Source organism: Scyliorhinus canicula, chromosome 28, assembly GCF_902713615.1.
Source record: "Scyliorhinus canicula chromosome 28, sScyCan1.1, whole genome shotgun sequence".
NCBI lineage: Eukaryota > Metazoa > Chordata > Chondrichthyes > Carcharhiniformes > Scyliorhinidae > Scyliorhinus > Scyliorhinus canicula.
The window spans coordinates 11,569,112-11,596,903 of NC_052173.1; the positions used below are offsets into that span (position 1 = coordinate 11,569,112).

General features: G+C 44.7%; 1 protein-coding gene across 2 annotated transcripts in view; it reads right to left on the minus strand.

The window, feature by feature from the left end:
* Nucleotides 1-1,485: 1,485 nt before the first annotated feature.
* LOC119958136 (chymotrypsin-like elastase family member 1) overlaps nucleotides 1,486-27,792 on the minus strand; it is a 37,250-nt gene continuing 10,943 nt past the window's right edge. The window contains exons 1-8 of one of the 2 annotated variants that reach the window (XM_038786428.1): nucleotides 13,703-13,779; nucleotides 12,442-12,509; nucleotides 11,786-11,883; nucleotides 10,874-10,999; nucleotides 9,950-10,086; nucleotides 8,773-8,918; nucleotides 5,309-5,458; nucleotides 1,486-1,592 (exon numbers count right to left, since the gene is read on the minus strand). In XM_038786428.1, coding sequence (XP_038642356.1) covers nucleotides 1,575-1,592; nucleotides 5,309-5,458; nucleotides 8,773-8,918; nucleotides 9,950-10,086; nucleotides 10,874-10,999; nucleotides 11,786-11,883; nucleotides 12,442-12,509; nucleotides 13,703-13,742 — 783 coding nt within the window. In that variant the 5' untranslated portion in view covers nucleotides 13,743-13,779 and the 3' untranslated portion in view covers nucleotides 1,486-1,574. Of the gene's footprint in view, nucleotides 1,593-5,308; nucleotides 5,459-8,772; nucleotides 8,919-9,949; nucleotides 10,087-10,873; nucleotides 11,000-11,785; nucleotides 11,884-12,441; nucleotides 12,510-13,702; nucleotides 13,780-27,792 lie in introns of those variants that run through there. The other variant, XM_038786427.1, reaches the window with a different exon arrangement.

Genomic DNA, 27,792 nt, shown 5'->3' on the forward strand with positions numbered 1-27,792 from the left:
GGTTCCTTTGGGATCACACTGAACACCACTATGAAGTGATGCAGAGCATTGTGAGGTGCTTGGTTGAGGTTTATCATTGCTTTCTGACACTACCCTTGGACACCTAGAGGAACAGAACAAGAGCATATTTTCAAATGTTGGCAATAAAATGGCAGTAAAACGCCAGCAGTCAAACACAGCTTTACATGGCATTGTCATGTATTAGGATGCAGTGTATGCCTTTGTGTGCGCGAGTGAATGAGTGCATGCAAGCAAGAAATAATGAAAAACAAACAATGAAGCTAGCCGTGAAGTTGGAGGGAAGCCACTGATTCACAGCTTAGTTGAACCCCTTCTGTCTTCATTCAATCATACTGATTATGTGTACCCTTCTCCTGCGAGCAGATAGACAGATGTTGGGAGAAGAAAAGAAGCTGCATTTATATGACAGTATTATGCCAAAAGGTGTCCCAAAGCACTCCACAGCCAATGGATTACTTTTACAGTGCACAATGTTATTTTGTAGGCAAACATAGCAACCGATATGTACAAAGCAAGATCCCAGCTACAACAAATGAATGAAAGTCCAGTTAATCGGTCTTTGGTAGGTTTGGTTGAAGGGAGAATATTGCAGAAGAGACTGGGAGCACTCCTTGTTCCTCTTCAGATAGCGGAATGGGATATTTTACAATCCACCTGAATAGACGGATAATGTCTCATCTAAAAGTAAGACTTCTGACAAATTAATGCTCCCACGGCACTGCACCGTCGTGTTCTTATAGTTGATATTCTTAAATCAGGCAATATCTGAGATGTGTCCAGAGGCAGTCACATGAGATTGTGCAAACATGCAGCGTGTATGCATGTTTGATATTTATTTCTTGCCCCATTTCATCGGCCGCAGGGCAAATGCGCTGAAATGCCAGTAATGCAGAGTCCATCAGGGATTTGGAAAGCAGATGAGCAGTTGCTAGAGAGCTGGGAATTGTCTCTTATGCGATGCTTACATTGGAATTTTGTTTGGATGCTTGCAAGACTTACTTACGGAAAGAGTCAGCAACCTTCTTTGCATAGACCGGAAAATTCTTCCTCACCTACCTCTAGTTTTGGGCCACGCGTCAGATAGCAGTGACTCACCTGATTACCTCCATCCAGGCTGCCCTGGCAGTATTCTTGACTAGAGAGCACCTTTTTGCTCTAAACTGTTTCCCAGTAACACTTCCACAGCCCTTTGTGCTTTGCTGCTGCCATGTTTTAAATTTGCCGCCAGTTTCTTTTTAAAGAGGACCAACTGTTTTTAAGAGCTGCCGCTGAATAACCCGCCCATGCTTCCAGCGTACCATGTGCTATGCGCCAGGAGTACAGAAGAATTGCATTGATTACAGAAGGTTAACGCAGTGCAATGTGAGGAGCAACATTCCCACATCTGCTGCGACTGGACCACATTACCAGCCACGATCAATGTACGTTCATTTTGAGGTGCACAAATAAGAAAAGAGCATTTTATTTTGATGAAATGTGTTTTATTGATGGAAATTTAATGATACATATAGTGAACCTCCAGATCCCTGGTATGAATCACCACCCTTCAACGATCAACCTTTAGTGATGACCTGAAAAAATAAAACATGATTATTGAAGACAAATTCATTGTTTGTTCAGCAACTGTGTTTAATTCAACTGACTGACACTCAACCTCACCTCACTTTGGCTTTCATAGTGGGATCTGCAGCACTACTGATTTCAATATAGTTTCCGCAAACCCTCATCTTATTTGTTTCTGACTTTTGTCATGAGCCTTAGTGGTGAAGTATCAGGTGAACTTCACTTCTGGAAACAGCCCCTAGCCTACATATTTTATTTGATTTTCAGGAATGTATGTGATATGTTTAGATGAGTAGGATCCTTCAGCCCAACAGATCTCATTCTTCCAGAATACCAACCATACTACACCATCAGGGCGGCACATTAGCACAGCGGTTAGCACTGTGGCTTGGGTTCGATTCCCGGCTTTCGTCACTGTCTGTGCGGAGTCTGCACGTTCTCCCCGTGTCTGCATGGGTTTCCTCCAGGTGCTCCGGTTTCCTCCCACAAGTCCCGAAAGACGTGCTGGTTAGATGGATTGGTTACACTAAATTGCCCAGTAGTATCCAAATGTTAGGTGGGGTTGCTGGGTTATGGGGATAGGATGGAGGTGTGGGCTTAGGTAGGGCGCTCTTTCAGGTCCCGGTGTAGACCCGATTGGCCAAACGGCCTCCTTCTGCACTGTAAATGCTTATGATTCTATGATTTTTTTTTTTAAATTGAGAGTATCCAATTAATTTTTTCCAATTAAGGGGCAATTTAGTGTGACCAATCCACCTACCCTGCACATCTTTTGGGTTGTGGGGGCAAAATCCATGCAAACAAGGGGAGAATGTGCAAACTCCATGCGGACAGTGACCCAGGGCTGGGATCGAACCTGGGACCTCGGCGCATGAGGCAACTGTGCTAACCACTGTGCCACTGTCCTGCGCTTTGATTCCATGATTAACATCACCAATTAACAGCAATTTTCCTGGCCTTAACTGCTCTGTCTGGTAACCCCATTCTAACTGTTAATTGATCACTGTGTGACCTTTTTTTTTAATAAACATTTTATTGAGGTATTTTTGGTATTGTAACAACAACAAAATAATCAATGTACATGAAACTATAAACATAGTGCAAAACCCGTCTCTCTTCCTTACAGGTTCCACCTTTATTAACCCCCTACTCAAACTAAACTAACCTCTCCCACCTTCTGCTGACGATTAATTTTCCACGAAGAAGTCGACGAACGGTTGCCACCTCAGGGTGAACCCTAACATTGACCCTCTCAAGACGAACTTGATTTTCTCCAAACAGAGAAAGCTAGCCATGTCTGATAGCCAGGTCTCCAACTTCGGGGGCTTTGAGTCCCTCCAAGCTAATAGTATCCGTCTCCGGACTACCAGGGAAGCAAAGGCCAGAACGGCTGCCTCTTTCTCCTCCTGGATTCCTGGGTCTTCCGACACCCCGAAAATCGCCACCTCTGGACTCAGCGCCACCCTTGTTTTTAACACCGTGGACATGATGTCTGCAAACCCCTGCCAAAATCCCCCAAGCTTCGGACATGATCAGAACATCTGGATATGGTTCGCTGGCCCTCCCGCACATTTTGCAAACCTGTCTTCAACCCCAAAGAACCTGCTCATCCGGGCCACTGTCATGTGAGCCCAGTGAACAATCTTGAATTGTATCAGGCTGAGCCTGGCACATGTTGCGGACGCGTTGACTCTACTCAACACGTCCGCCCATAGACCATCCTCTATCTCTCCTCCCAGCCCCTCCAGTTTCCCACTGACCATAATGTACCGACCTCCCACATCCGAGACTATTCTACCCGCTTCAAACACCACCCGCATATTGATCACGATCGCGACCCCTCTAGTCTTTGAATCTAGTCCCGAGTGAAGGACCTGACTGACCCAGCCTTTCCTCAATCTAATCTGGTCAGTTACTCTAAGGTGAGTCTCCTGCAACATTACCACGTCCACCTTCAGTCCCCTAAGATGCGCGAACACACATGCCCTCTTGACCAGCCCATTTAACCCTCGAACATTCCAGGTGATCAGCCTAGATTCTCAAGTTCTGCCGGCGGGACCTATTAGACATAGAACATACAGTGCAGAAGGAGACCATTCGGCCCATTGAGTCTGCACCGACCCACTTAAGCCCTCACTTCCACCCTATCCCCTCCTACCCTGGGCAGCAGGGTAGCATGGTGGTTAGCATAAATGCTTCACAGCTCCAGGGTCCCAGGTTCGATTCCCGGCTGGGTCACTGTCTGTGTGGAGTCTGCACGTCCTCCCCGTGTGTGCGTGGGTTTCCTCCGGGTGCTCCGGTTTCCTCCCACAGTCCAAAGATGTGCGGGTTAGGTGGATTGGCCATGCTAAATTGCCCGTAGTGTCCTACAAAAAGTAAGGTTAAGGGGGGGTTGTTGGGTTATGGGTATAGGGTGGATACGTGGGTTTGAGTAGGGTGATCATAGCTCGGCACAACATTGAGGGCCGAAGGGCCTGTTCTGTGCTGTACTGTTCTAAAAAAAAACCTTTTTTTTGGACACTAAGGGCCATTTAGCACGGCCAATCCACCTAACCTGCACGTCTTTGGGCTGTGGGAGGAAACCAAAGCACCCGGAGGAAACCCACGCAGACATGAGAAGAAAGTGCAGACTCCGCACAGACAGTGACTTGGCAGGGAATCGAACCTGGAACCCTGGCGCTGTGAAGCCACAGTGCTAACCACCGTGCTGCCCGTGCATATTGTACAATATCACCCAGAATGCTCATACCTGCTTCCAATTCTCTAATTCCACTAATCTTATTGAACATCTACGATTTTAATCGCTCCACTATTGGTGGCTGTGCCCTCAGCTGCAATAAACTTCGAATCTCTAGGTCCTCCACCTTCTCCAGGAGCCTTTTCTGCTGGTCTCTCAGCATCCCCACCTCCAACTCCACTGCTGTTTGATGTTCCTCCTGCTCAGCCAGCTCCTTCTCTACTTTCTGGATCGCCCGATCTTGGGCATCCAGTCTAAGCTCCAGCCGCTCAATTGACTCTTTTATCGGGTCCAAGCAGTCCCGTTTCTGCTTAGTGAAGCCGTCCTGGATAACTTGCATCAGCTGCTCCGTTGACCGCTGGGTCGACAAACCAGAGGTCCGGCCCTCTGCCATGCTGTCTCCCGCTGCAGCTTCAGCCCAAGCCTTCTCTGTCTTTCTGTTTCTGCCTTTACCAGCACTTCTAGTCCTTCTCTCCATGCACCGATGTGGGAGTTCAGTACACAATTGCCTTTGTCATCAGTTTTACAATTCAAGTCCGGTAGAAAATCGGGGAAATAGGTCCAAAAGTCCGACCAGAGTGTGAGCCACCAAATGTGTGACTTACTCCTTCATAGCCGCCACCGGAAGTCGATCACTGTGTGACCTTAAATATATATATTTTTAAAATAGTATTGTGACGGTAGTTAACATTAGGACTACACACTATTAAATGTTCCACATTGTGTGGAACTGCTAGAGGTGGTGGTGTTTTGAAATGAAGATTGAGGTGTGTTTAGCCTCCAGAAAATTGCCTTGGCTGCTAAATCACTTTTTGCCTGGCCATTTTAATGTTGTCCAAATAGTTAAAAAATATAATTGAAACTTAAGGTTTTGACTGATTTTATCTGAATAGATTTAACCCTTAACGGGATCATTTTTAAAGCAAATATATACATTATATTTTGTATATTGAAATATTTTTACAAGTATTAAAAATCTGGACTCACCTGATTGATCCAATCGATCTCAGCTGAAACACGGGTCCACACCGTTGGTTTCATGTAGAACCTGCATCCTCCTGCATAGATGAAGCTGGTCACTCCGTGGACATAGAATTTCCCACCCTGTTCACAGTTTAAAGGACCACCAGAATCTCCCTGTGAGAGAAAATAGACAGAAATCCTATTGCCATTCCGTTCTTCTAAATAATATTGTCTCTGTTTGAACACAGGGACACAAGGCATGGCACAGATTGGTTCACTGACCCAGGAACCCCATTTTAATTCCACACAGCATGTACAATCTGCCCCATCGTTAATGCTATCCTGCCCATTTCATTTCCTGAGAGAAGGTTCTCTATTAATACGCCCTCATAACCTGTGAAGAGAGAAACTGAGTTAACATTTCAGGTCAATGACCTTTACGTTGATGATATTCTGACAAAGGGTTACAGACCTGAAATGTTAACTCTATTTCTCATTCCACAGATGCTGCCAGGCCTGCTGAGTATTTGTAGCAATGTTTGGTTTTATTATTGAGCACTCGAGGTCAGGTATAAGCAGGCGTACATATTAGCGTTAGTCAGCATTTGCAAGCTTCTGCTCGTTGATCAGCTTTCGCTCAATGCATAATTTACCGTTCTTGGTCTGCTTAGATTGCGGCAGAATATTCCCATTTGGAATGCGTAGCCGTGTGGAACTTGTGCGCATGAGCATGAACAGATGATTCTTGCACTGCATCTCTGGCAGTTGGATACACCTGATTGGCAGAGGAACTGTTGCCCCAGCGTTTTAGCAGTTGGATCAGCTTTTAACCAAGGCAAAATTGGCAGAAGTTTTTTTTTAAAAAACAGCAAATTTCCATGCAGGCCACCATCAGCAGTTCATGCTGACTGACAGTTTTTATTTATATTCCATCCACACATTAGCGCTTGCTGACAAAACCAAATGCCATCCGAGCAACTGTGTCGAGGCTTCCCCCTGAATGTGGCAGGAATATTATTACACTCTGTTTCCATTCCAGTACATATGCAGCCATGTAGTAAATTGTGTGCTTGGGTGGAATGTCATGGCCTCGTTGCAGCGGATGCGGCACCATAAAACGCGGCGAGCCATTCAAATGTCCATAGACTTTGGCGGGACTGTAAATTCCCACCTGACAAATGAAACCCAGAAGTGTGCAAGTGCTTCAATTTTTTATGATGAGATAATCTGCTCACCACCCGCACAGACATTGTTCCTGTAAATTACACTTAAGATACTAAAAAGTATAAAATATAATAAAGCAAGGATATGCAACAGACTTACATGCTAATGTAAAGAATACTGGAGAGGATGATGCAAAATATATTGGAGAGAGTTATTTAAAATGTACAGCCCAGAAGATAATACAACGATACCAATCGTCAACGTTTGGCTTCTGCGCTACAGGGAGAGAGTGAGGGGAATGATAAGGAAAACAATACCAGGAACCAATGGAGCAGTCTTTCTTAAAGTTGATGAATAGGGTTTAGTTTCATTCACATAGACTAATGTTTTTCAAAGTCAGGGTCGCGGGTGGGTGTTGGGAGGGTCGCGGAACGATTGTCCGCTGTTCCTGCTGTAGTCTCGATCACGGGAGAAGCGCTTAAAGGCCGCTACCATCTCTTACATGGAGAATTTCAGCTGCTGTCACCTTTCAGCACACTGGGCTAAATCGCTGGCTTTTAAAGCAGACCAAGGCAGGCCAGCAGCACAGTTCAGTTCCCGTACTGGCCTCCCCGAACAGGCGCCGGAATGTGGCGACTAGGGGCTTTACACAGTAACTTCATTGAAGCCTACTCGTGACAATAAGCGATTTCCATTTCATTTCATTTCATTTCAAATGGAGATACAGATTAGGCTGTGTGAAGTCTTCCAGACAAAAGCAGCAGCAGAGAGTGGGTCACGTGCCCTGCGCATACGTGAAACGCCATCCAGGCAAGTGCTTTTGACACCAAAGCAGAGAAGGGAGTTGCTTTGATTTTGCATCTGCTGGCAAGCAAGGCTATGAAGATCAATTTTTTTTTAATGGAAGAGTGAGCCAGAAACTCAAATAGGCAGCATACCTATTGGAGATGATCCCACAACAGAATTTGCTGGAGAGAGCTGCGCAGGAGAGTCCAAGGCAGGACAGAGCAGTGCTAGTGTTAGAGCTACATGGCCTCTGGTTAACGGCCCTGAAAAAATAAACCTAACTCAGAACAAGGAAGTATAAAGATGATTTCTTGAGGTATGGTGTTGTCAGTTGTGACAATGCAAATAAGGAGGCAAAGCCCATGCGTGTGTGTGTTGTATGCAGGGAAGTACTGGGAAATGGGAGGAGAACTTTCAGATTTTGAAAGAGAAGTGGTGTGTGAAATATTCCTTTTTAGGTTGAGTCTCCAGAGTCAGTTATTGACTTAGAGTTGACTCCAAATTAAAAGACTACACTGCTGAAGCTTACCTGCGATACCACATTAAAACACTCCAAAAGCCCACGAGGCTATCAGCATTCTGGAGTAGCATCTCCCAGGAATATCCAGTGCTGAGTAAAACAAGCATTTTGTTGCTATTGCCCTTCACAACGACCACATGTGTGAGGTCGGATTTTCCATTTTCACAAAGCTGAAGATGGTACAAATAAACTGGCTGAAGTCTGCACCTGGTACACGCATTACCCTCTGCTTCTTTGAACCAGATCGCGAGTACAAAGCAGGCTCCCCTTTTGCATTAAAAGGTAAGTGAACATGGCGTGTATCGTGAAGATCGGTCAGCGTGGGTCGTAAAGGGTTGGCCAGTTGCCAAAAGCGGGTCCCGGGAAAAAAACGTTTGAGAAACACGACATAGGCCCTCAGAGTTCCAGAGTGCAGTTGTGATTTTTATCCCGCGCAAGAGGGATCTGAGCGAGCCCCAAAGCTACTCGAATCTCAATGGCTTTTAAATTTGTCACGACACACACATGAGAAGGCCAGAAAGTACACAAAACGGAGTAGTCTACAGTTTTTTTGTAAGAGAAATGTTGTAGACGAGTTTGTAAAGCCGAGGGAAACCCTCTGCCACTGGGTTCATCGATATTCAGGGGCCACGAACTCTAGTGCGTTCAGCAATCTGCACAAAAAAGCAGGAAGCTGTGGGGGAAAAATGGCCAAATCTTAGATGTGGATGTGTTCTCCAGCACCAAGATTCACCACCCCACAGGATAGATAAGAGACTCGCTAACCCTACCTTCATGTTGTTGACTCACATCCTGGATAGGGCTAGTATGTCTTTACTATGCATTTCTGAAAGTATTGCAGCACATCTTTTTGCAATTGATGTATTGATGTTGCATTGTTGTTGGACTCTCCATGGGAGCTCGTGTGCTGAACTTACCATTTTTGGCTTTGACAGAAGAATGATGGTAGACTCCAAAATCCTAGAAAATGGTTCAAGAAATGTAAAACGTTAACATGCAAAATATCCAAGACCATTACCTGACAGCCTGAGACAAAACCATCTCCTCCCGCGCACACCATGATGTCGTTGACATAGTAGCCCCAAAGGTCAGGTCTGGAACAAGTTTTGTAGTCAACAGTCCTAATTGGAGTCTGCTGAAGAACAGGACTAACTGTACCACCATCTACATCAAGAAAAAACATCCAATGAATACTATGTTTCCTTTTAAAAATTTATCTTAATCTGGTCCACATTTATTCTATGATCATTGCACTCTGAATTTGTCATTCTTGTTCCTTGAGCTACATACAATTTCCTGTGCTCTCCTGTGTGAACCTGCAATTTTATGGTGCTGAAACCAAGGGATTGCCTCCTACTCTAAATCAGTTCTTTCCCAAGATCTCTAAGCTTGCCTGCCAAATCCTATGTTCTGCATTTCCACTGACTTTCCAAACTAAAGCTTGACATCCAACTAATTGCTGCGTCTTGATTTATTTCATCTGCTTTCCAACTCTTTTCAGTCTTTGTAGTGTCCTGGACTAGTGCTTGGGTTTCTCCAAAAATATTAATGGCAACAAGCAGTTTGAAAACCATTTGGTGGGACCCAACTGCTAAGCCCGCATCTATGAATGTCTGGACAGTACTGATGACCGTTGAAAGTTAATTTGTCTGAATTAGGGTAGTTTTGTGCTACGAACTAGCACCCCCCCCCCCCCCCCCCCCCAAACTGGGTTGGGACTACTGCAATGTCATTTCATTTGGGACCTTTACAACCAGCAGAAATAGCTGACTGTCATCCTCATAATCTGGGCTAAATTTGAAGCAAGGCCGCAGCAATGAAAGGAGAACATGTAATTAGTGCTGCAACTATCCTGAGAGTGATTTGTTTTCATGTTACGCTCAGCATTGCTTCAACATGAAGCCTCTTAAAAAGAAGTCTCTGTCTGCTTTGTCTTCTTGCTTCTTCACAATTCCCAGGTGAGTATGCATTTGGGATTTTTTTCAAACAAAATATCACGTTGCTTGCTGTTCTTCAATTAAGTGTTAGGGGATTTGTATTATGAAGCTCAAGTTTCACCGACTGACTAACATGACTAGCTCAATTTGAAGAGCTCGTCTCCAATACAGCTTTGATTGGTCAAATGGTCTTCTTATAATTATCATTTCTATAATACTATGAAATGAATTTTTATGCATAGATCCAAAAGCACATACTAAATGTGTAACCCCATCCAGTGGCAACGCACGAGTAGTCATTTGGCAGAACCTCTCCCTTTGGTGGCAGTAATCCAAGCTGGACTTTGTCATTGAGAACTGCAGCTTCAGCAAGGCGAACCATTGCGATGTCATGCCTATATAACATAAATAGCTTTTCAATGTTTTCATTAATAACAGAACTTGACATATCCCCCCAAAAAATTATCATTTTAGCTCATGATAAAAATGGATTTACACACGACGACATTGGAGGCTCTATAAACTAAAGCAAGCGCTCAGAGCTTTTTGTTGTGTAGACCGTTGCCTTTTAAAAAAAATTAATTTAGAGTACCCAATTCATTTTTCCAATTAAGGGGAAATTTAGTGTGGCCAATCCACCTACCCAGCACATCTTTGGGTTGTGGGGGTGAGACCTACACAAACACGGGGAGAATGTGCAAACTCTACACGGACAGTGACCCAGGGCCGGGATCGAACCTGGGACCTCAGCGCCGTGATGCAGCGCTGCTAACCACTGCGCCACCGTGCTGCCCTTGTAGACCGTTTGTTTTTTCAGGCTATGTAACTGCAATAAAATAATTACTCCATTGTGAGGTTCGCGTTTGTGGCCAATATTTAAGATAATTGCCTTTATCCTGCTTCAGACTGAATAAATTTCATTGCAGATATGTATTCACCTATATCATTTTCGATGCACAAGATGAACACCCAGGGTTATGAAATATTGCTCACTTGTGACCAAAGTCTGATATTCACAAATCACTTACTCTGATCACTTACAAATACTTGGCGCTTGGGTCATCAGATTGATCAGGAGATATTTCCTATTTGTCATGCATGCATATTTCAGTATTCACATGGGAATTTTTGATTATTATTACATTGCTCAAAGGCAAATAGTTTGCCAAATATTGCACTTACCCAACAGAAAGGTCTCCACTCCACTGCTTATTTATCACAACTTTATCGACTAATATGTACTGTTCAGGACCTTCCGTCTCATAAATGTTGTGGTCACCCAGCGCAACACGGTATATCGAACCCGGTCTGTTTATCAAAGAAAGAAATTGGAGGTCATTTCAAAACAAAATAAGGTTAACTAAGGGATAAGATTATAACTCACTCAAAACCCATTCATGTGCACAAAGTTAAAATTGGGCTCAGGTTGTTTGGTGACATTAAATGTGCAAATGTGTTTTTTTGCCTTTGCACAGTGCTCGATCATTTTCCAAAATATTCTTGCCACTATCTTTCTTCACTGGTTTCCTTGAGCCATGCATCAGCTGTGGATGAGTAGATTGACAATCTACTTCCACGTTTTTGTCAGATCCATTTACTTAGAGGTGCTTTAAAGTAACCCACTCACTGATCTTTCCTCCTCATGGAGAATTTAAAAAATAATTTAGAGTACCGAATTATTTTTTTCCCAATTAAGGGGCAATTTTAGCGTGGCCAATCCACCTACCCTGCACATCTTTGGGTTGTGGGGGTGAGACCCACTCAAACACGGGGAGAATGTGCAAACTCCAGACAGACAGTGACCCAGAGCCGGGATCGAACCTGGGACCTCGGCGCCATATGGCAGCTGTGCTAACCACTGCACCATCAAGCAGCCATGGGTTGATATGACAAGTGCTCACTCAGGAAGGAGAAAGGATATAAAGCAGATGTGAGAGAATGAATGTTTTTGAAAAGAGGAAGAAAACAGTCCTCAAAATAAGGATGACAGGAAAGTTGGGAGGACTCAATTGGGAATATTGCAATAAGATTCACAAATGATGTGGGACAGGCTAACACTCATAAGAGTCAAAGATGAAAATTAAAATCATTTACCGGTCTACACAATGGCCAGCAGTCATTACCCATCTGGGATGGACCAGAGTCCCTCCACATGTATGGTACCAGTTACCAGATAAGCCTTGAAGCGAAACCTGTTTTAAAAAAAAAATTGGATTAATGGTTTGGAAAATTTAATTTTGAAATATATCTGTTCCCACATTCCCATAACATACAAGGCTACGGACCAAGGGCTGGAAAATGGGATCAGAATAGATCGGTACTTTATGGTTGGTGCAGACATGATGGGCTGAAGGGTCCCTTTTTCTGCTGTAAAACGCTATGCCCCTATTCAGAAAATACTAATAAAGATATGAAAATGATTTAATACAATATATGAGGATAGATCTTTAATTGATATTGGCTTCTGACCCACAGACTCCCATTTGTCACTGAGAATTGGCTTCCTTTTCGAAATGAAATGAAATGAAAATCGCTTATTGTCATGAGTAGGCTTCAATGAAATTACTGTGAAAAGCCCCTAGTCGCCACATTCCAGTGCCTGTTCGGAGAGGCTGGTACGGGAATTGAACCGTGCTGCCGGCCTGCCTTGGTCTGCTTTAAAAGCCAGCGATTTAGCCCAGTGTGCTAAACCAGCCCCTGTAATTGATCATTTTCATTATTGTAGAAAAATAATAGGAAAAGTTTCATACCTGCCATGGCCAAGCATTGGGTTGAGAATCAGCTCCTCCAATAATACGTGGGCTCTCAAAGCACTGCCCTGCATTGAAAGAATTACGGCAACATTTTAGGAATAGATCAGTTGTGCATTTGTCAAGTCTTGCCACTTCATAGCAAGTATACTTCAGTCAGACAATGACTGGTGCTGAATTACATACTTGAGAACTTGTTCACTGTTTAGTGGAGTTTAAATTCACGTGCGACTAAATAATCACAAAGTGGAATATATAATTATGTAGTCTACAATATAGTATTGCATGAATTACATTCAGGATATGATACTGTTGGTCTTGACTACAACACCTTGCTACCTTCTGCTGGCACACATGCACGTTTGACTCATGCTACAGTTGACAGCAGTTCTTGGCCTGCCCTACTTCCCCATTCCATACAAAGTAAGAAATCTTCCAACATCAGTTTAAAGTCCAACAGGATTGTTTCAAATCACTAGCTTTCGGAGTGCAGCTCCTTCCTCAGGTGAATCCAACGCCGGCATCTCCACATGATTCCATACAAAGACAGAACTTGTATTTATATAATATCTTTCATACCCTTACCATGTCCAAAAGCATTTCACAGCTAATCGGTCTTTTGAAGTGTGGTCACTGTTTTGTGGGCAAACGTGGCAGCCAATATCGCACAATAAATCCCACAAACAACAGTGAGATAAAATATCAGATAATTTGAGTTTTAGTGATGTTGGTTGAAGAACAAATGTTAACCCCAGGACTCCAGAAGACTTTCTTTTGCAATAAGATCCACTGTTGGATCTTTAATATCAAAGAGGGCAGAGAGGGCCTCAGTTTAACGTCTCATCTGAAAGATGGGCAACTTCAACAGTGGAGTATCCTCTCAGTATTGCACTGAAGTGTCAGCCTACGTTACATGCCCATCTCTCTGGAGCACCTCTTAGATCCCTGTCCCCAAAAAGTGTCTTCTATCCAAGAGTGAGTAAAACTACAACCCTCTGGTGTGTCTGGGACTATCTGTATCCCTGTGTAGCAGTAGTGGAGAAGTACTGTAGGCGTACTTTCTCTTGGACTTGCTTCATAAGATAGGCTCTCATGTGGAGAAACCTCTATTGTAAATCTATGTGAACAAATCAGAAATTTTGAGGTTCATGTAAAATGAGGCAGAGTCCAGATTACACTGAACCAGATTGGATCCATGTTGACCAAATCAATGCCTGCTCAACATCCAGTTATACTGTAAAATACAAATGTCTGTACTCACCGAGCAAAGCAAGGCTTCCCAAGATTATCAGTGTCAACATTTTGGTTGTTCTGCTGGTTGTGTGCAGGACTGTTCTAGTTGTGTGGCTTCACTTTAATACTCTTTTCTAATCTAAAGAATTGTTAGTGACATGCCAATTAATCCATTAACTGTGGGAAAGACACTGACTGTACAGCAAGATATGTTGTAATATGCATCATTAGCTTTTGCAATAAACACTGTTAATATGTGAAAGATTCCAGCTGATTTGAATTCAAACAACAAATCAATCAACAATTTGAAACTAACCCCCCCCACTTCCACAGATGCTGGCTCCTCAGTCAGAGAGCTTTGTTGCCCTCTTGTACAATGCTCAGGTGGTTGTTATTTCCATGTGAAACTTGACAGTGAATGTCACAAACTATTTGATTGCAAGGGGCATTACAGTTCTGTCCATACCTTCAACCCATACATCTTCTCTCTCAGCAAGGGAGTGTTGGATAGTGACCAGGAGTGGGACACCTGGATGATATTTTGCCCCTTAACTCGGGGTCACTGAAGTCAGTTATAGCACTGTTACTCTGGCTGATATCATCCAATGAATTGTCAGCCTTAGTTCATGGAAGTACTCTTAACCTTTGACATGGCCCACTCTAGGGTTAGCACATGATCTAGGCTGACAGTTTTGTGTACTATTGAGGGAGTGCGGCCCTCTCAGGGGTTCTACCTTTTTGGTGTGATGTTAAACCAAGTCAGAGTTCTGAACAGTCTGCCCTCTCAGGTGGACGTAGAAGATTCTACAGCACCAGTCAGAGAGTTCAGGAAAGTTGTCCCAATTTTCTAATCAACATTTATCCTCCAACCAACATCACCAAAAACAGATTATCTTATCATTTATCTCATTACCTGCTATGCGTAAATTGGCTTTTTTGCCCATATGACATGAGCAGTGCTACATCGATACAAGTTCTTTCTTTCTAACCATGTGTATATAGTTGCCCTCTCTTAATTGAGATCTTTTTGTTGATGCAAGTGAAAATAGGATCATGCTGCCTGGACTGCTAAACTGAGAACTGAAAATAGTATCTTAAATAACGAGAGCAACTGAAGTCAGCAATGAAGCAGGGAGCTGTTAACACTGCTTAACGTATATTACAAATAACAGGGTCCTCTCCTTCACTTCTTTTTCCCATTTTTGATTACTTTATTGGTACAGTTACCTGATTTTGCCCTGAATTGGAAAGTTTCATCAGCTTTGTTTCCAATTCCAACCCTTCCCTCGCTTTAACATGGTCTATCTTTGACTTTTTCTCTTCCTTGACTTCCCTATCTCCATTTCTGGAGATAAGCTATCAACCAATATACTCTTAGCCAAGTAACTCCAACAGCTATGTAGACTGCACCTCCTCCTACCCAGTTCCTGCAAGGACTCCATTCTCTTCTGCCAGTTTCTCCACCTCTATTGCATAGAATCACGACAGTGCAGGAGGGGGCCGTTCTCCGCCGACCCTCCGAAATAGCACCCTACCTAGGCCCACGGCCCCATCCCATCCCCGTAACCCCAGCTAACCTTTTGGACACTAAGAAACAATTTATCACAGCCAATCCACCTAACCTGCACATCTTTGGACTGTGGGAGGAAACCGGAGCACCCAGAGGAAACTCACGCAGACATGGGGAGAACGTGAAAACGTTCACCGCCAAGCAGATCTTTCCCTCCTTTTCAGCATTCTGAAGGGACCATTCCGTCTATGACAATATAGCCCTTTCTGCAATTATTCCCAACACCGTCTCCCTTTCCCACACAACCTTCCCATTAAAGTGCGGGCGATGCAACACCATAGTCTTTTACTTCCTCCCTTCCCACTGTCCAGGTCGCCAAACACCCCTTGTACCAGGTGAAACAGCGATTTACTTGTACATTCAACTTTGTTCACTGCTGTATTCACTGCTCACAATCTAGTCTCCTTACATTGGGGAGTCCAACTGGAGATCAGGTGATCACATTGTAGAACATCTTGGTTCAGACCTGCAAGCGTGACCCTGAGCTTCCGGTCGTCTGTTGTTTTCATTCCCCACTCATGCTTCCACTCTGAACTCTCTGTCCTTACCCTACTACAGTATTCCAATGAAGCTGAAAATGAAATGAAAATCACTTATTGTCACAAGTAGGCTTCAAATGAAGTTACTGTGAAAAGCCCCTATTCGCCACATTCCGGCGCCTGTTCAGAGAGGCAGGTACGGGAATTGAACCGTGCTGCTGGCCTGCCTTGGTCTGCTTTCAAAGCCAGCAATTTAGCCCTGTGCTAAACCAGCCCCTTGTAGCGCAACATAAGCTCGAGGAACAACAGGTCAGCTTTCAATTGGCCACTTTATAGCCTTCTGGACTGAACATTGAGCTGAGCAACAAATCGTAACCAACACTCCCATTTGTTTCGATGTTGATGGTTCAACTTTCCCATTCACACCTCCAATAGACCCATCCCAAGCGGGAGAATCCAGCTAAGAAAGTCATGCAGTGCTGGTCCGAGGACACAGATGAAATGAACCCTCGAAAGGCGATGGGTCCGGATAGGATTCCTAGTCGTGCACTCAGAGCCTGCACGGGCCAGCTGGCAGAGGTATTCGCAGACATCTTTAACCTGTCCCTACTCTGCTCCCAGGTCCCAACCTGCTTCAAGAAGACCACCATCATACCGGTGTCAAAGAACAACCAGGCAACGTGACTCAATAACTACCGTCGGTGGCCCTGACATCACTTGTAATGAAGTGCTTCGAGAGGTTGGTAATGAAGCGCATCACCTCCATACTCCCAAAAAGGCTTGATCCACTGCAATTTGCATACCGCCGCCACCGGTCCACAGCAGATGCCATTTCCCTGGCCTTACACTCATCCCTAGAGCATCTCGACAACAAGGACTCCTACATCAGACTCCTATTTATTGACTGCAGCTCTGCCTTCAACCCTATAATCCCAGCCAAGTTCATATCAAAGCTCCAAAACCTAGGACTTGGCTCCTTACTCTGCAATTGGATCCTCGACTTTCTGACCCACAGACCACAATCAGTAAGTATAAACAACGACACTTCCTCCACAATAGTCCTCAATACCGGAGCCCCCCAAAGGCTACATATTTAGCCCCCTACTATACTGCCTGTACACACACGACTGCGTGGCAAAATGTGGGTTCAACTCCATCTACAAGTTTTCTGACAACACAACCATAGTGGGCCGGATCTCGAAGAGCGACGAGTCAGAATACAGGAGGGAGATAGAGAACAGAGTGGAGTGGTACAACGACAACAATCTATCTCTCAATGCCAACAAAACTAAAGAGCTGGTCATTGACTTCAGGAAGCAAAGTACTGTACACACCCCTGTCAGCATCAACGGGGCCGAGGTGAAGATGGGTTAGTAGCTTCAAATTTCTAGGGGTACACATCACCAAAAATCTGTCTTGGTCCACCTACGTTGACGCTGCCACCAAAAAAGCACAACAGCGCCTATACTTCCTCAGGAAACCCGGTCTGTCCACATTAACTCTTACCAACTTTTACTGATGCACCATAGAAAGCATCACAGCCTGGTATGGCAACTGCTCAGCCCAAGACCGCAAGAAACATCAGAGAGTCGTGAACACAGCCCAGTCCATCACATGAACCTGCCTCCCATCCATTGACTCCATCTATACCTCCAGCTGCCTGGGGAAAGCGGGCAGCATAATCAAAGACCCCTCCCACCCGGCTTACTCACTCTTCCAACTTCTTCCATCGGGCAGAAGATACAGAAGTCTGAGAACACGCATGAACAGACTCAAAAACAGCTTCTTCAGCCTAATTTGAAGGTGTACCTGCGAAGAAGACCCGAGGAGTTTGAGTGAAGGCAAGCATCCAGCAGAGGGCAGCAGAGCAGAGCTACTCACACAGAACACAGAACAGTACAGCACAGAACAGGCCCTTCGGCCCTCGATGTTGTGCCGAGCAATGATCACCCTACTCAAACCCACGTATCCACCCTATACCCGTAACCCAACAACCCCCCCTTAACCTTACATTTTAGGACACTACGGGCAATTTATCATGGCCAATCCACCTCACCCGCACATCTTTGGACTGTGGGAGGAAACCGGAGCACCCGGAGGAAACCCACGCACACACGGGGAGGACTGATCAGCTGTTCTGGGGAAATTTGCATACGTGCAGTGCGGTCAGCCTAATTTGAAGGTGTACCTGCAAAGAAGACCCGAGGAGTTTGAGTGAAGGCAAGCATCCAGCAGAGGGCAGCAGAGCAGAGCTACTGATCAGCTGTTCTGGGGAAATTTGCATACGTGCAGTGCGGTCAGCCTAATTGAAGGTGGTTTGTGGAGGGGCTGTTGTCAAGTGACAGTTAAACCCGAAACACTTTGTCAGTGTTTCCCACCCTACCTCCTCCTCTAACCAACCCCCCCACCCCACGGTGGTTGGGAAGCGGGAGCAGGGGCCTGTCGTGAAGGTGAGTGAGTGCCTTTAAATTTGCTTACCTTTCAGCGGGAGCAGGGTTTGAAGTAATATCAGGTAAGCTCTTCCTTTCTTTTTCTTTTTCTTGTTTTTGTTAAATCTAGAGGTGATGTCAGGGAAGGCAGTACAATGCTCCTCCTGCAGAATGTTTGAGGTGAGGGACGCCGTCAGTGTCCCTGCTGATTTCATCTGTGGGAAGTGCACCCAACTCCAGCTCCTCAAAAACCGTGTTAGGGACCTGGAGCTTGAGCTGGATGAACTTCGGATCATTCGGGAGGCAGAGGGGGTCATAGATAGGAGCTTCAGGGAAGTAGTTACACCAAAGACTGGAGATAGATGGGTAACTGTAAGAGGGACTGGGAAGAAGCAGTCAGTGCAGGGACCCCCTGCGGTCGTTCCCCTGAGTAACAAGTATACCGTTTTGGATACTTGTGGGGGGGACGACTTACCAGGGGTAAGCCATGGGGTACAGGCCTCTGGCACGGAGTCTGTCCCTGTTGCTCAGAAGGGAAGGAGGGAAAGGAGTAGAACATTAGTAATTGGGAACTCAATAGTCAGGGGCACAGATAGGAGATTTTGTGGGAGCGAGAGAGACTTACGTTTGGTATCTTGCCTCCCAGGTGCAAGGGTACGTGATGTCTCGGATCGTGTTTTCCAGGTCCTTAAGGGAGAGGGGGAGCAGCCCCAAGTCGTAGTCCACATTGGCACTAACGACATAGGTAGGAAAGGGGACAAGAATGTCAGGCAGGCCTTTAGGGAGCTAGGATGGAAGCTCAGAGCGAGAACAAACAGAGTTGTTATCTCTGGGTTGTTGCCCGTGCCACGTGATAGTGAGACGAGGAATAGGGAGAGAGAGCAATTAAACACGTGGCTACAGGGATGGTGCAGGTGGGAGGGATTCAGATTTCTGGATAACTGGGGCTCTTTCTGGGGAAGGTGGGACCTCTATAGACAGGACAGTCTACATCTGAACCTGAGGGGCACCAATATCCTGGGGGGGGGGGAGATTTGTTAGTGCTCTTTGGGGGGGTTTAAACTAATTCAGGGCATGGGAACCTCGATTGTAGTTTTGGGGTACGGGAGATTGAGAGTATAGAGGTCAGGAGCACAGATTTGACTTCGCAGGAGGGTGCCAGTGTTCAGGTAGGTGGTTTGAAGTGTGTCTACTTCAATGCCAGGAGTATACGAAATAAGGTAGGGGAACTGGCAGCATGGGTTGGTACCTGGGACTTCGATGTTGTGGCCATTTCAGAGACATGGATAGAGCAGGGACAGGAATGGTTGTTGCAGGTTCCGGGATTTAGGTGTTTTAGTAAGCTCAGAGAAGGGGGCAAAAGAGGGGGAGGTGTGGCGCTGCTAGTCAAGGACAGTATTACGGTGGCGGAAAGGATGCTAGATGGAGACTCTTCTTCCGAGGTAGTATGGGCTGAGGTTAGAAACAGGAAAGGAGAGGTCACCCTGTTGGGAGTTTTCTATAGGCCACCTAATAGTTCTAGGGATGTAGAGGAAAGGATGGCGAAGATGATTCTGGAAAAGAGCGAAAGTAACAGGGTAGTTGTTATGGGAGACTTTAACTTTCCAAATATTGACTGGAAAAGATATAGTTCGAGTACATTAGATGGGTCGTTCTTTGTACAATGTGTGCAGGAGGGTTTCCTGACATAATATGTTGACAGGCCAACAAGAGGCGAGGCCACATTGGATTTGGTTTTGGGTAATGAACCAGGCCAGGTGTTAGATCTGGAGGTAGGTGAGCACTTTGGAAACAGTGACCACAATTCGGTGACCTTTACGTTAGTGATGGAAAGGGATAAGTATACCCCGCAGGGCAAGAGTTATAGCTGGGGGAAGGGCAATTATGATGCCATTAGACATGACTTAGGATGTGTAGGTTGGAGAAGTAGGCTGCAAGGGTTGGACACACTGGATATGTGGAGCTTGTTCAAGGAACAGCTATTGCGTGTTCTTGATAAGTACGTACCAGTCAGGCAGGGAGGAAGGGTAGAGCGAGGGAACCGTGGTTTACCAAAGAAGTGGAATCTCTTGTTAAGAGGAAGAAGGAGGCCTATGTGAAGATGAGGCGTGAAGTTTCAGTTGGGGCGCTTGATAGTTACAAGGAAGCGAGGAAGGATCTAAAGAGAGAGCTGAGACGAGCAAGGAGGGGACATGAGAAGTCTTTGGCAGGTAGGATCAAGGAAAACCCAAAAGCTTTCTATAGGTATGTCAGGAATAAAAGAATGACTAGGGTAAGAGTAGGGCCAGTCAAGGACAGTGGTGGGAGGTTGTGTGTGGAGGCTGAGGAGATAAGCGAGATACTAAATGAATACTTTTCATCAGTATTCACTCAGGAAAAAGATAATGTAGTGGAGGAGAATGCTGAGACCCAGGCTATTAGAATAGATGGCATTGAGGTGCGTAGGGAAGAAGTGTTGGCAATTCTGGACAAGGTGAAAATAGATAAGTCCCCGGGGCCTGATGGGATTTATCCTAGGATTCTCTGGGAAGCCAGGGAAGAGATTGCTGAGCCTTTGGCTTTGATTTTTATGTCATCATTGGCTACAGGAATAGTGCCAGAGGACTGGAGGGTAGCAAATGTGGTCCCTTTGTTCAAGAAGGGGAGTAGAGATAACCCCGGTAACTATAGGCCGGTGAGCCTCACGTCTGTTGTGGGTAAAGTCTTGGAGAGGATTATAAGAGATACGATTTATAATCATCTAGATAGGAATAATATGATTAGGGATAGTCAGCATGGTTTTGTGAAGGATAGGTCATGCCTCACAAACCTTATCGAGTTCTTTGAGAAGGTGACTGAACAGGTAGACGAGGGTAGAGCAGTTGATGTGGTGTATATGGATTTCAGTAAAGCGTTTGATAAGGTTCCCCACGGTCGGCTATTGCAGAAAATACGGAGGCTGGGGATTGAGGGTGATTTAGAGATGTGGATCAGAAATTGGCTAGTTGAAAGAAGACAGAGAGTGGTGGTTGATGGGAAATGTTCAGAATGGAGTTCAGTTACGAGTGGCGTACCACAAGGATCTGTTCTGGGGCCATTGCTGTTTGTCATTTTTATAAATGACCTAGAGGAGGGCACAGAAGGTTGGGTGAGTAAATTTGCAGACGACACTAAAGTCGGTGGGGTTGTAGACAGTGTGGAAGGATGTTGCAGGTTATAGAGGGACATAGATAAGCTGCAGAGCTGGGCTGAGAGGTGGCAAATGGAGTTTAATGTGGAGAAGTGTGAGGTGATTCACTTTGGAAAGAAAAACAGGAATGCGGAATATTTGGCTAATGGTAAAATTCTTGGCAGTGTGGATGAGCAGAGGGATCTCTGTGTCCATGTACATAGATCCCTGAAAGTTGCCACCCAGGTTGATAGGGTTGTGAAGAAGGCCTATGGTGTGTTGGCCTTTATTGGTAGAGGGATTGAGTTCCGGAGCCATGAGGTCATGTTGCAGCTGTACAAAACTCTGGTACGGCCGCATTTGGAGTATTGCGTACAGTTCTGGTCGCCTCATTATAGGAAGGACGTGGAAGCTTTGGAACGGGTGCAGAGGAGATTTACCAGGATGTTGCCTGGTATGGAGGGAAAATCTTATGAGGAAAGGCTGATGGACTTGAGGTTGTTCTCGTTAGAGAGAAGAAGGTTAAGAGGTGACTTAATAGAGGCATACAAAATGATCAGAGGGTTAGATAGGGTGGACAGTGAGAGCCTTCTCCCGCAGATGGAGGTGGCTAGCACGAGGGGACATAGCCTTAAATTGAGGGGTAATAGATATAGGACAGATGTCAGAGGTAGTTTTTTTACGCAAAGAGTGGTGAGGCCGTGGAATGCCCTACCTGCAACAGTAGTGAACTCGCCAACATTGAGGACATTTAAAAGTTTATTGGATAAGCATATGGATGATAATGGCATAGTGTAGGTTAGATGGCCTTTAGTTTTTGACTTCCCATGTCGGTGCAACATCGTGGGCCGAAGGGCCTTTACTGCGCTGTATCGTTCTATGTTCTATGTTACAAGACTCCTAAATGATCCTCTTGTGGACTGACCTCATTAACACTACACCCTGTGTGCTTCACCCGATGTTGGTGTCTATGTGAAATGAAATGAAATGAAAATCGCTTATTGTCACGAGTAGGCTTCAATGAAGTTACTGTGAAAAGCTCCTAGTCGCCACATTCTGGCGCCTGTCCTGGGAGGCTGGTACGGGAATTGAACCGTGCTGCTGGCCTGCCTTGGTCTGCTTTAAAAGCCAGTTCTTTAGCCCTGTGCTAAACCAGCCCCATATGTATTTACATTGTGGACCTTGTATTGCCCTATTATGTATTTTCTTTTCTTTTGTTTTATTTTCATGTACTTAAAGATCTGTTTGAGCTGCTCGCAGAAAAATACTTTTCACTGTACCTCGGTACATGGGACAATAACAAATCCATCCAACCTTCTGTTTGTTCCTCCACCCGCTCCATTACCATCTCCTTTCCCCTGCACCATCAACCTTTTTGTAATTTACTCACTCCTGTCTTCCACCCGATCACAGACTTTCCTCTTGACCTTTCTCCCCGTCTTTATACTTTGTTCAAACCAGTTATTTTTGAACCCTTCTGTAATGAACTCCAATTGGCTTTATTGGTTGGCCAATTGGAGTATGAGCTCCCTCAATGATAGCTCATTGAGGGGGCCCATATAATCACCTGTGTAGGCTTTGTGAGCCAGTCTTAAGTTGACTGGACTGCTAGCAGCACTGTTTGTAGCTGCTCCTGTAATATCGTTATTGTAAATAAATATTGGTGTGGTGACGGAACTCCTGCCTCCCGTGGATTACTACACCTTCCCAGTTCAGATAGACAGTCATTAATCTGAAACATCTACTCTGTTTTTTCTCTCTCTCCACACATGCTGCCTGACCCACTGAGCATTTCCAACATTTCCTGTTGCAAATAACAAGCATCAGAGACCAATTTGTAATGATGGAGAAAGCTTGAAAAAACCTATAAAATACCTGAGCTTCTTTCAACATTCTTTGATTGCGTTACAGCTTGGAAAGAGTTCACCATCATCCTGTTCACATTCAGAGAAGCGATACCACTTCAACATGTGGCCAAACCTATACTGCGTCTTGGCTTGTACACGGATACATTTTAAAATCATCTTCTACTTGAAAATTGTCAATGCTCGAACATCCATTTGGGTTCCTTTATTTTACAGGAAGAGAACCGTAAATGTTGAATATTGGATGGTAAAAGGCAGCCTAGTTAGATCAGCAAGATTTCAAGATTGTTGTTTTGCCAGGCTTCAAAATGACTGCCTCATTTCTGGAAGTTAAAATGACAACGCAAGCTAGGGTGCAACACAGGTGATAATATTGAAAAAAGCATACAAGCTATAAATAAACACACAATGCTTTAAAAGTCTAACAAACCTATTGATTATCTGATGAAAGTCCCTTTATCAGTCCATACTGGTATAAGATCAGCAACATACAGGATAACTGCAGGAACATACTTTAACATTGAGGAAAGGGTATGGGAGCACAATGTAATTTATGGTCCCACTTTCTGTATTTTCCATTTGTTTTGCCTGACTAATACTTGAACTGGAGCTCATCGGGGATTCTGTTTTTGTCTCATAGAGGTGCTGACTCTTGCTGGGGTACAGTTCTAGAAGCACCTGCTACACTCCAGGAGCTCACCCAAGTGATAGTTCATGGTGAGGCTGGATAGCGAGTGTTGCCAGGTTGCTGGGGACCATGCGTCAAAGCCAATCTGCTATTCGTCTGACACTCATCTGCTTACTGGCAACAGTTACTGAATAATGATGAGAAATGGGAACCAACTGATTTTCTCCTTCCTGGCGCAACACAAAGGCTACATGTAGTATCTGGCCACACACACAGACACACGCAAGTTATCAAACATGGCATCTTCCTGCTTGATGTGCCTTTGGAGTACACTGGGCAATATAATTACATACTAAACCATTTGGTGAGATCCACTGGGACATTCAAAATTCAACATTTCTGGGGCAAAGAAAGTCATTTTTGCACAATTATCCCCCAAACCAGTTACAGTTTTAGAGCGAATGGATGTCTGTACCTCAAATTTTGCCTAATTAATTTATTCCTCAGCAAGGGGAAAAGAGGTAGTTAAGAGCAGTGTTCGTCAGTGGAACATTTAGGTTTTTCAGAAGTAGCCAGGAAGAACAGTGGACTTAGAGCAGAAGTAGGACATTTGGCCTGTTGAGCCTGCTCCACCATTTGATAAGATCATTGCTGATCAGATTGTGGTCTGAACTGTACTTTTTGTCTACTCCACCCCAAAATCCTCAACTCAGTTGTCTATCAAAAATCAGCATTGACCAAGTTCCCACTGCTTTCTGGTGAAGAATTCCGCAGACTAATGATCCTCTAAGAAACAAACATCTTCCTGGCCTCCACCTTATCAAGTCCCCTCAGGATCTTATACATTTCGATAAGATCTCCTTTTCCAATGGGTAAAGACCCAACCTGTTCAATCTTTCTTCATAACTTAGGCCCTTCATCCCAAGAATGAATCAAGTGACCCTTCTCTGAACTTCTTTGAATGCAATTATATCTATTTTCAAGAGACCAAAACTGTACATAATATTCCAGATGTGGTCTTATCAATGCCCTGTACAGCTGCAGTAAAACATCCTTCTATATTCCATTCCCCTTGCAATAAAAGCCAACATTCCATTTGCCTTTCTAATCACTTGCTGTACCTGTAGACTAATTATTTATTATTCACGTACCAGGATATCCAGATCCCCCTGTATCACAAAGTTCTGCAGTTTCTCTCCATTCAAATGTTTTATTCTTCCTCCTATGTTATAGCCCATCTGCCAATTTTCTCCCCACTGGATTAACCCATCTATATTATCATTGCCTCCTCTTGACAACTTACTTTCCTAGTCATTAGTTACTAGCCGCTAGTTACAGCTTGTCAACCTGAAAATGACCCATTTATCCCTACTCCGAGCTTCCTGTTAGCTCACCAATCCTTTATCCATGTTACTATGTTACGCATCCCCTCCCCCCACACCATGAGCTCTTAATTTGTGCAGCAATCCTTGATGTGACACCCTATCAAATGTCTTTTGGAAATCCAAGTACAGAACATCCACAAGTTCTCCTTTATCCACGTTGCTCATTACGTGGTCAAAGAACTTTAATAAGTTAGTTAAACATGATTTCCCTTGCACAAAACCATGTTGACTCTGCCCAATTGTAACACGATTTAAAACAATATCCTGCTATAACCTCCTTAAGCATGAATTCTCGCGATTTGCCTATGACAAATGTTAGGCGAGCTGGCCTAGTCTTTTTGTGTCTCTCATTTCTTGAATAAAAGTGTTACATTTGCTATTTTCCCAATCTGCTGGGAGCTTTCCAGAATCTCTGGTATTTTGGAAGATTATAATCGATACCCCTACTAACTCTGCAGCTACTTCTTTTAAGATCCTCAGATGCATTAGGTCCTTGGGACTTGTCAGACTTTACTTCTAATACTTTTCCCCAGTATATTATCCCTGCTGATGGTGATTGTTTTAAGCTCCTCCATTCATTTCAGCTCTTGATTTAAGAATCTTTTGAAAGTTTCCAAGTCTTCTCCCGTTAAGACAGACACAAAATGACTGTTCACAACTTCTGCCATTTCTTGGTTTTGGTTTTCCATTATTAATTTCCCAGACTCACTCTTTGGAGGGCCAGCACACATTTTAGTTACTCTTTTCCTTTTTAAATAGTTGCAGAAACTCTTACTGTTTTTGTAATACTAGCTAGCTTTCACTTGTACTTTAATTTCTCCCTCTATTCTTTTTAGTAGTTTTTTGTTGGTTCTTAAAATCTGCCTAATTTTCTGACCCACATCTAACCGTTGCAGATTTTTCCAATGTTTCTTTCAATTTGATACTATCTTACCTTCTGTATTTAGCCACAGACGTTGTATTCTTCTCGAAGTGTCTTTCTTTCTCACTGGGATATGTATTTGCTGAGAGCTACATTATATCTCGTTAAAAGTCTGCCACTGCATCTTATTACGATCCCAGATCAGATCCCAACAGTGGCTAGGATACTGTACCGAAACCCCAATGTTTTAGTTTATTTTGTAAGAATGTGCGGAAAGAATACTTTGTTCCACTTTTCCAGGAGACACCTCCGGAGTGAGACTCGTACAGAGTGGGAGATTGAAACTTGGTAATTTGGTGCAGTGAGGTAATTCGGTGCAGAGTGTGAGGAGGTGCTTTTTAACCCTGGTAAGTGACTGGTAAGTAGTCTCTCTTTTTCTTTTCATTGTCTAATTTATTTATTTTTATTTTGAAATTCTAGTTGTTTAAGTTTACCACGGGTTTAAGACATGGCAGGAGATCCCAGACCCGTGTCATGCTCCTCGTGTGCGATGTGGGAGCTCAGGGACACGTCCACTGTCCCTGGCTCCTTCACGTGCAAGAAGTGTGTTCAGTTGCAGCTCTTGTTAGACCGCTTGACGGCTCTGGAGCTGCGGATGGACTCACTTTGGAGCATCCGCGATGCTGAGGAGGTCGTGGATAGCACGTTTAGCGAGTTGGTCACACCACAGGTGAAGGTTACTGAGGGAGATAGAAAATGGGTGACCAAAAGAAAGAGCAAGAGTAGGAAGGCAGTGCAGGTGTCCCCTGCGGTCATCTCCCTGCAAAACAGATATACCGCTTTGGATACTGTTGAGGAAGATGGCTCACCAGGGGAAGGCAGCAGCAGCCAGGTTCATGGCACCGTGGCTGGCTCTGCTGCACAGCAGGGCAGGAAGAAAAATGGCAGGGCTATAGTGATAGGGGACTCGATCGTAAGGGGAATAGACAGGCGGTTCTGTGGACGCAATCGAGACTCCAGGATGGTATGTTGCCTCCCTGGTGCAAGGGTCAAGGATGTCTCGGAGCGGCTGCAGGACATTCTGGGGGGGGGGGGGGGGGGGGGGAGGGTGAACAGCCAGCTGTCGTGGTGCACATAGGCACCAACGATATAGGTAAAAAACGGGATGAGGTCCTACAAGCGGAATTCAGGGAGTTAGGAGTTAAACTAAAAAGTAGGATCTCAAAGGTAGTAATCTCAGGATTGCTACCAGTGCCACGAGCTAGTCAGAGTAGGAATGTCAGGATAGATAGGATGAATGCGTGGCTCGAGAGATGGTGCAAGAGGGAGGGATTCAAATTCCTGGGGCATTGGGACCGGTTCTGGGGGAGGTGGGACCAGTACAAACCGGACGGTCTGCACTTGGGCAGGACTGGAACCGATGTCCTAGGGGGGGTGTTTTCTAGAGCTGTTGGGGAGGGTTTAAACTAATGTGGCAGGGGGATGGGAACCAATGTTGGAAGGTAGTAAAACAGGGACAGAAACAAAAGGAAGTAAGGGGAAAAGTGCAAGGCAGAGAAGACATAGTCAGAAATCCATAAGGGCGACAGTACAAGGTACAGTGACTGAGGGGAGCACAGTGAATAGGCCCAGTAATAACAAAAGGAATAAAACTGGAGATGTTAAGATTCAAAACAGAGGTAAAAAAACCAACATAAGTGTACTTTACCTGAATGCTCGTAGTATTCGGAATAAAGTAAATGAGTTGGTGGC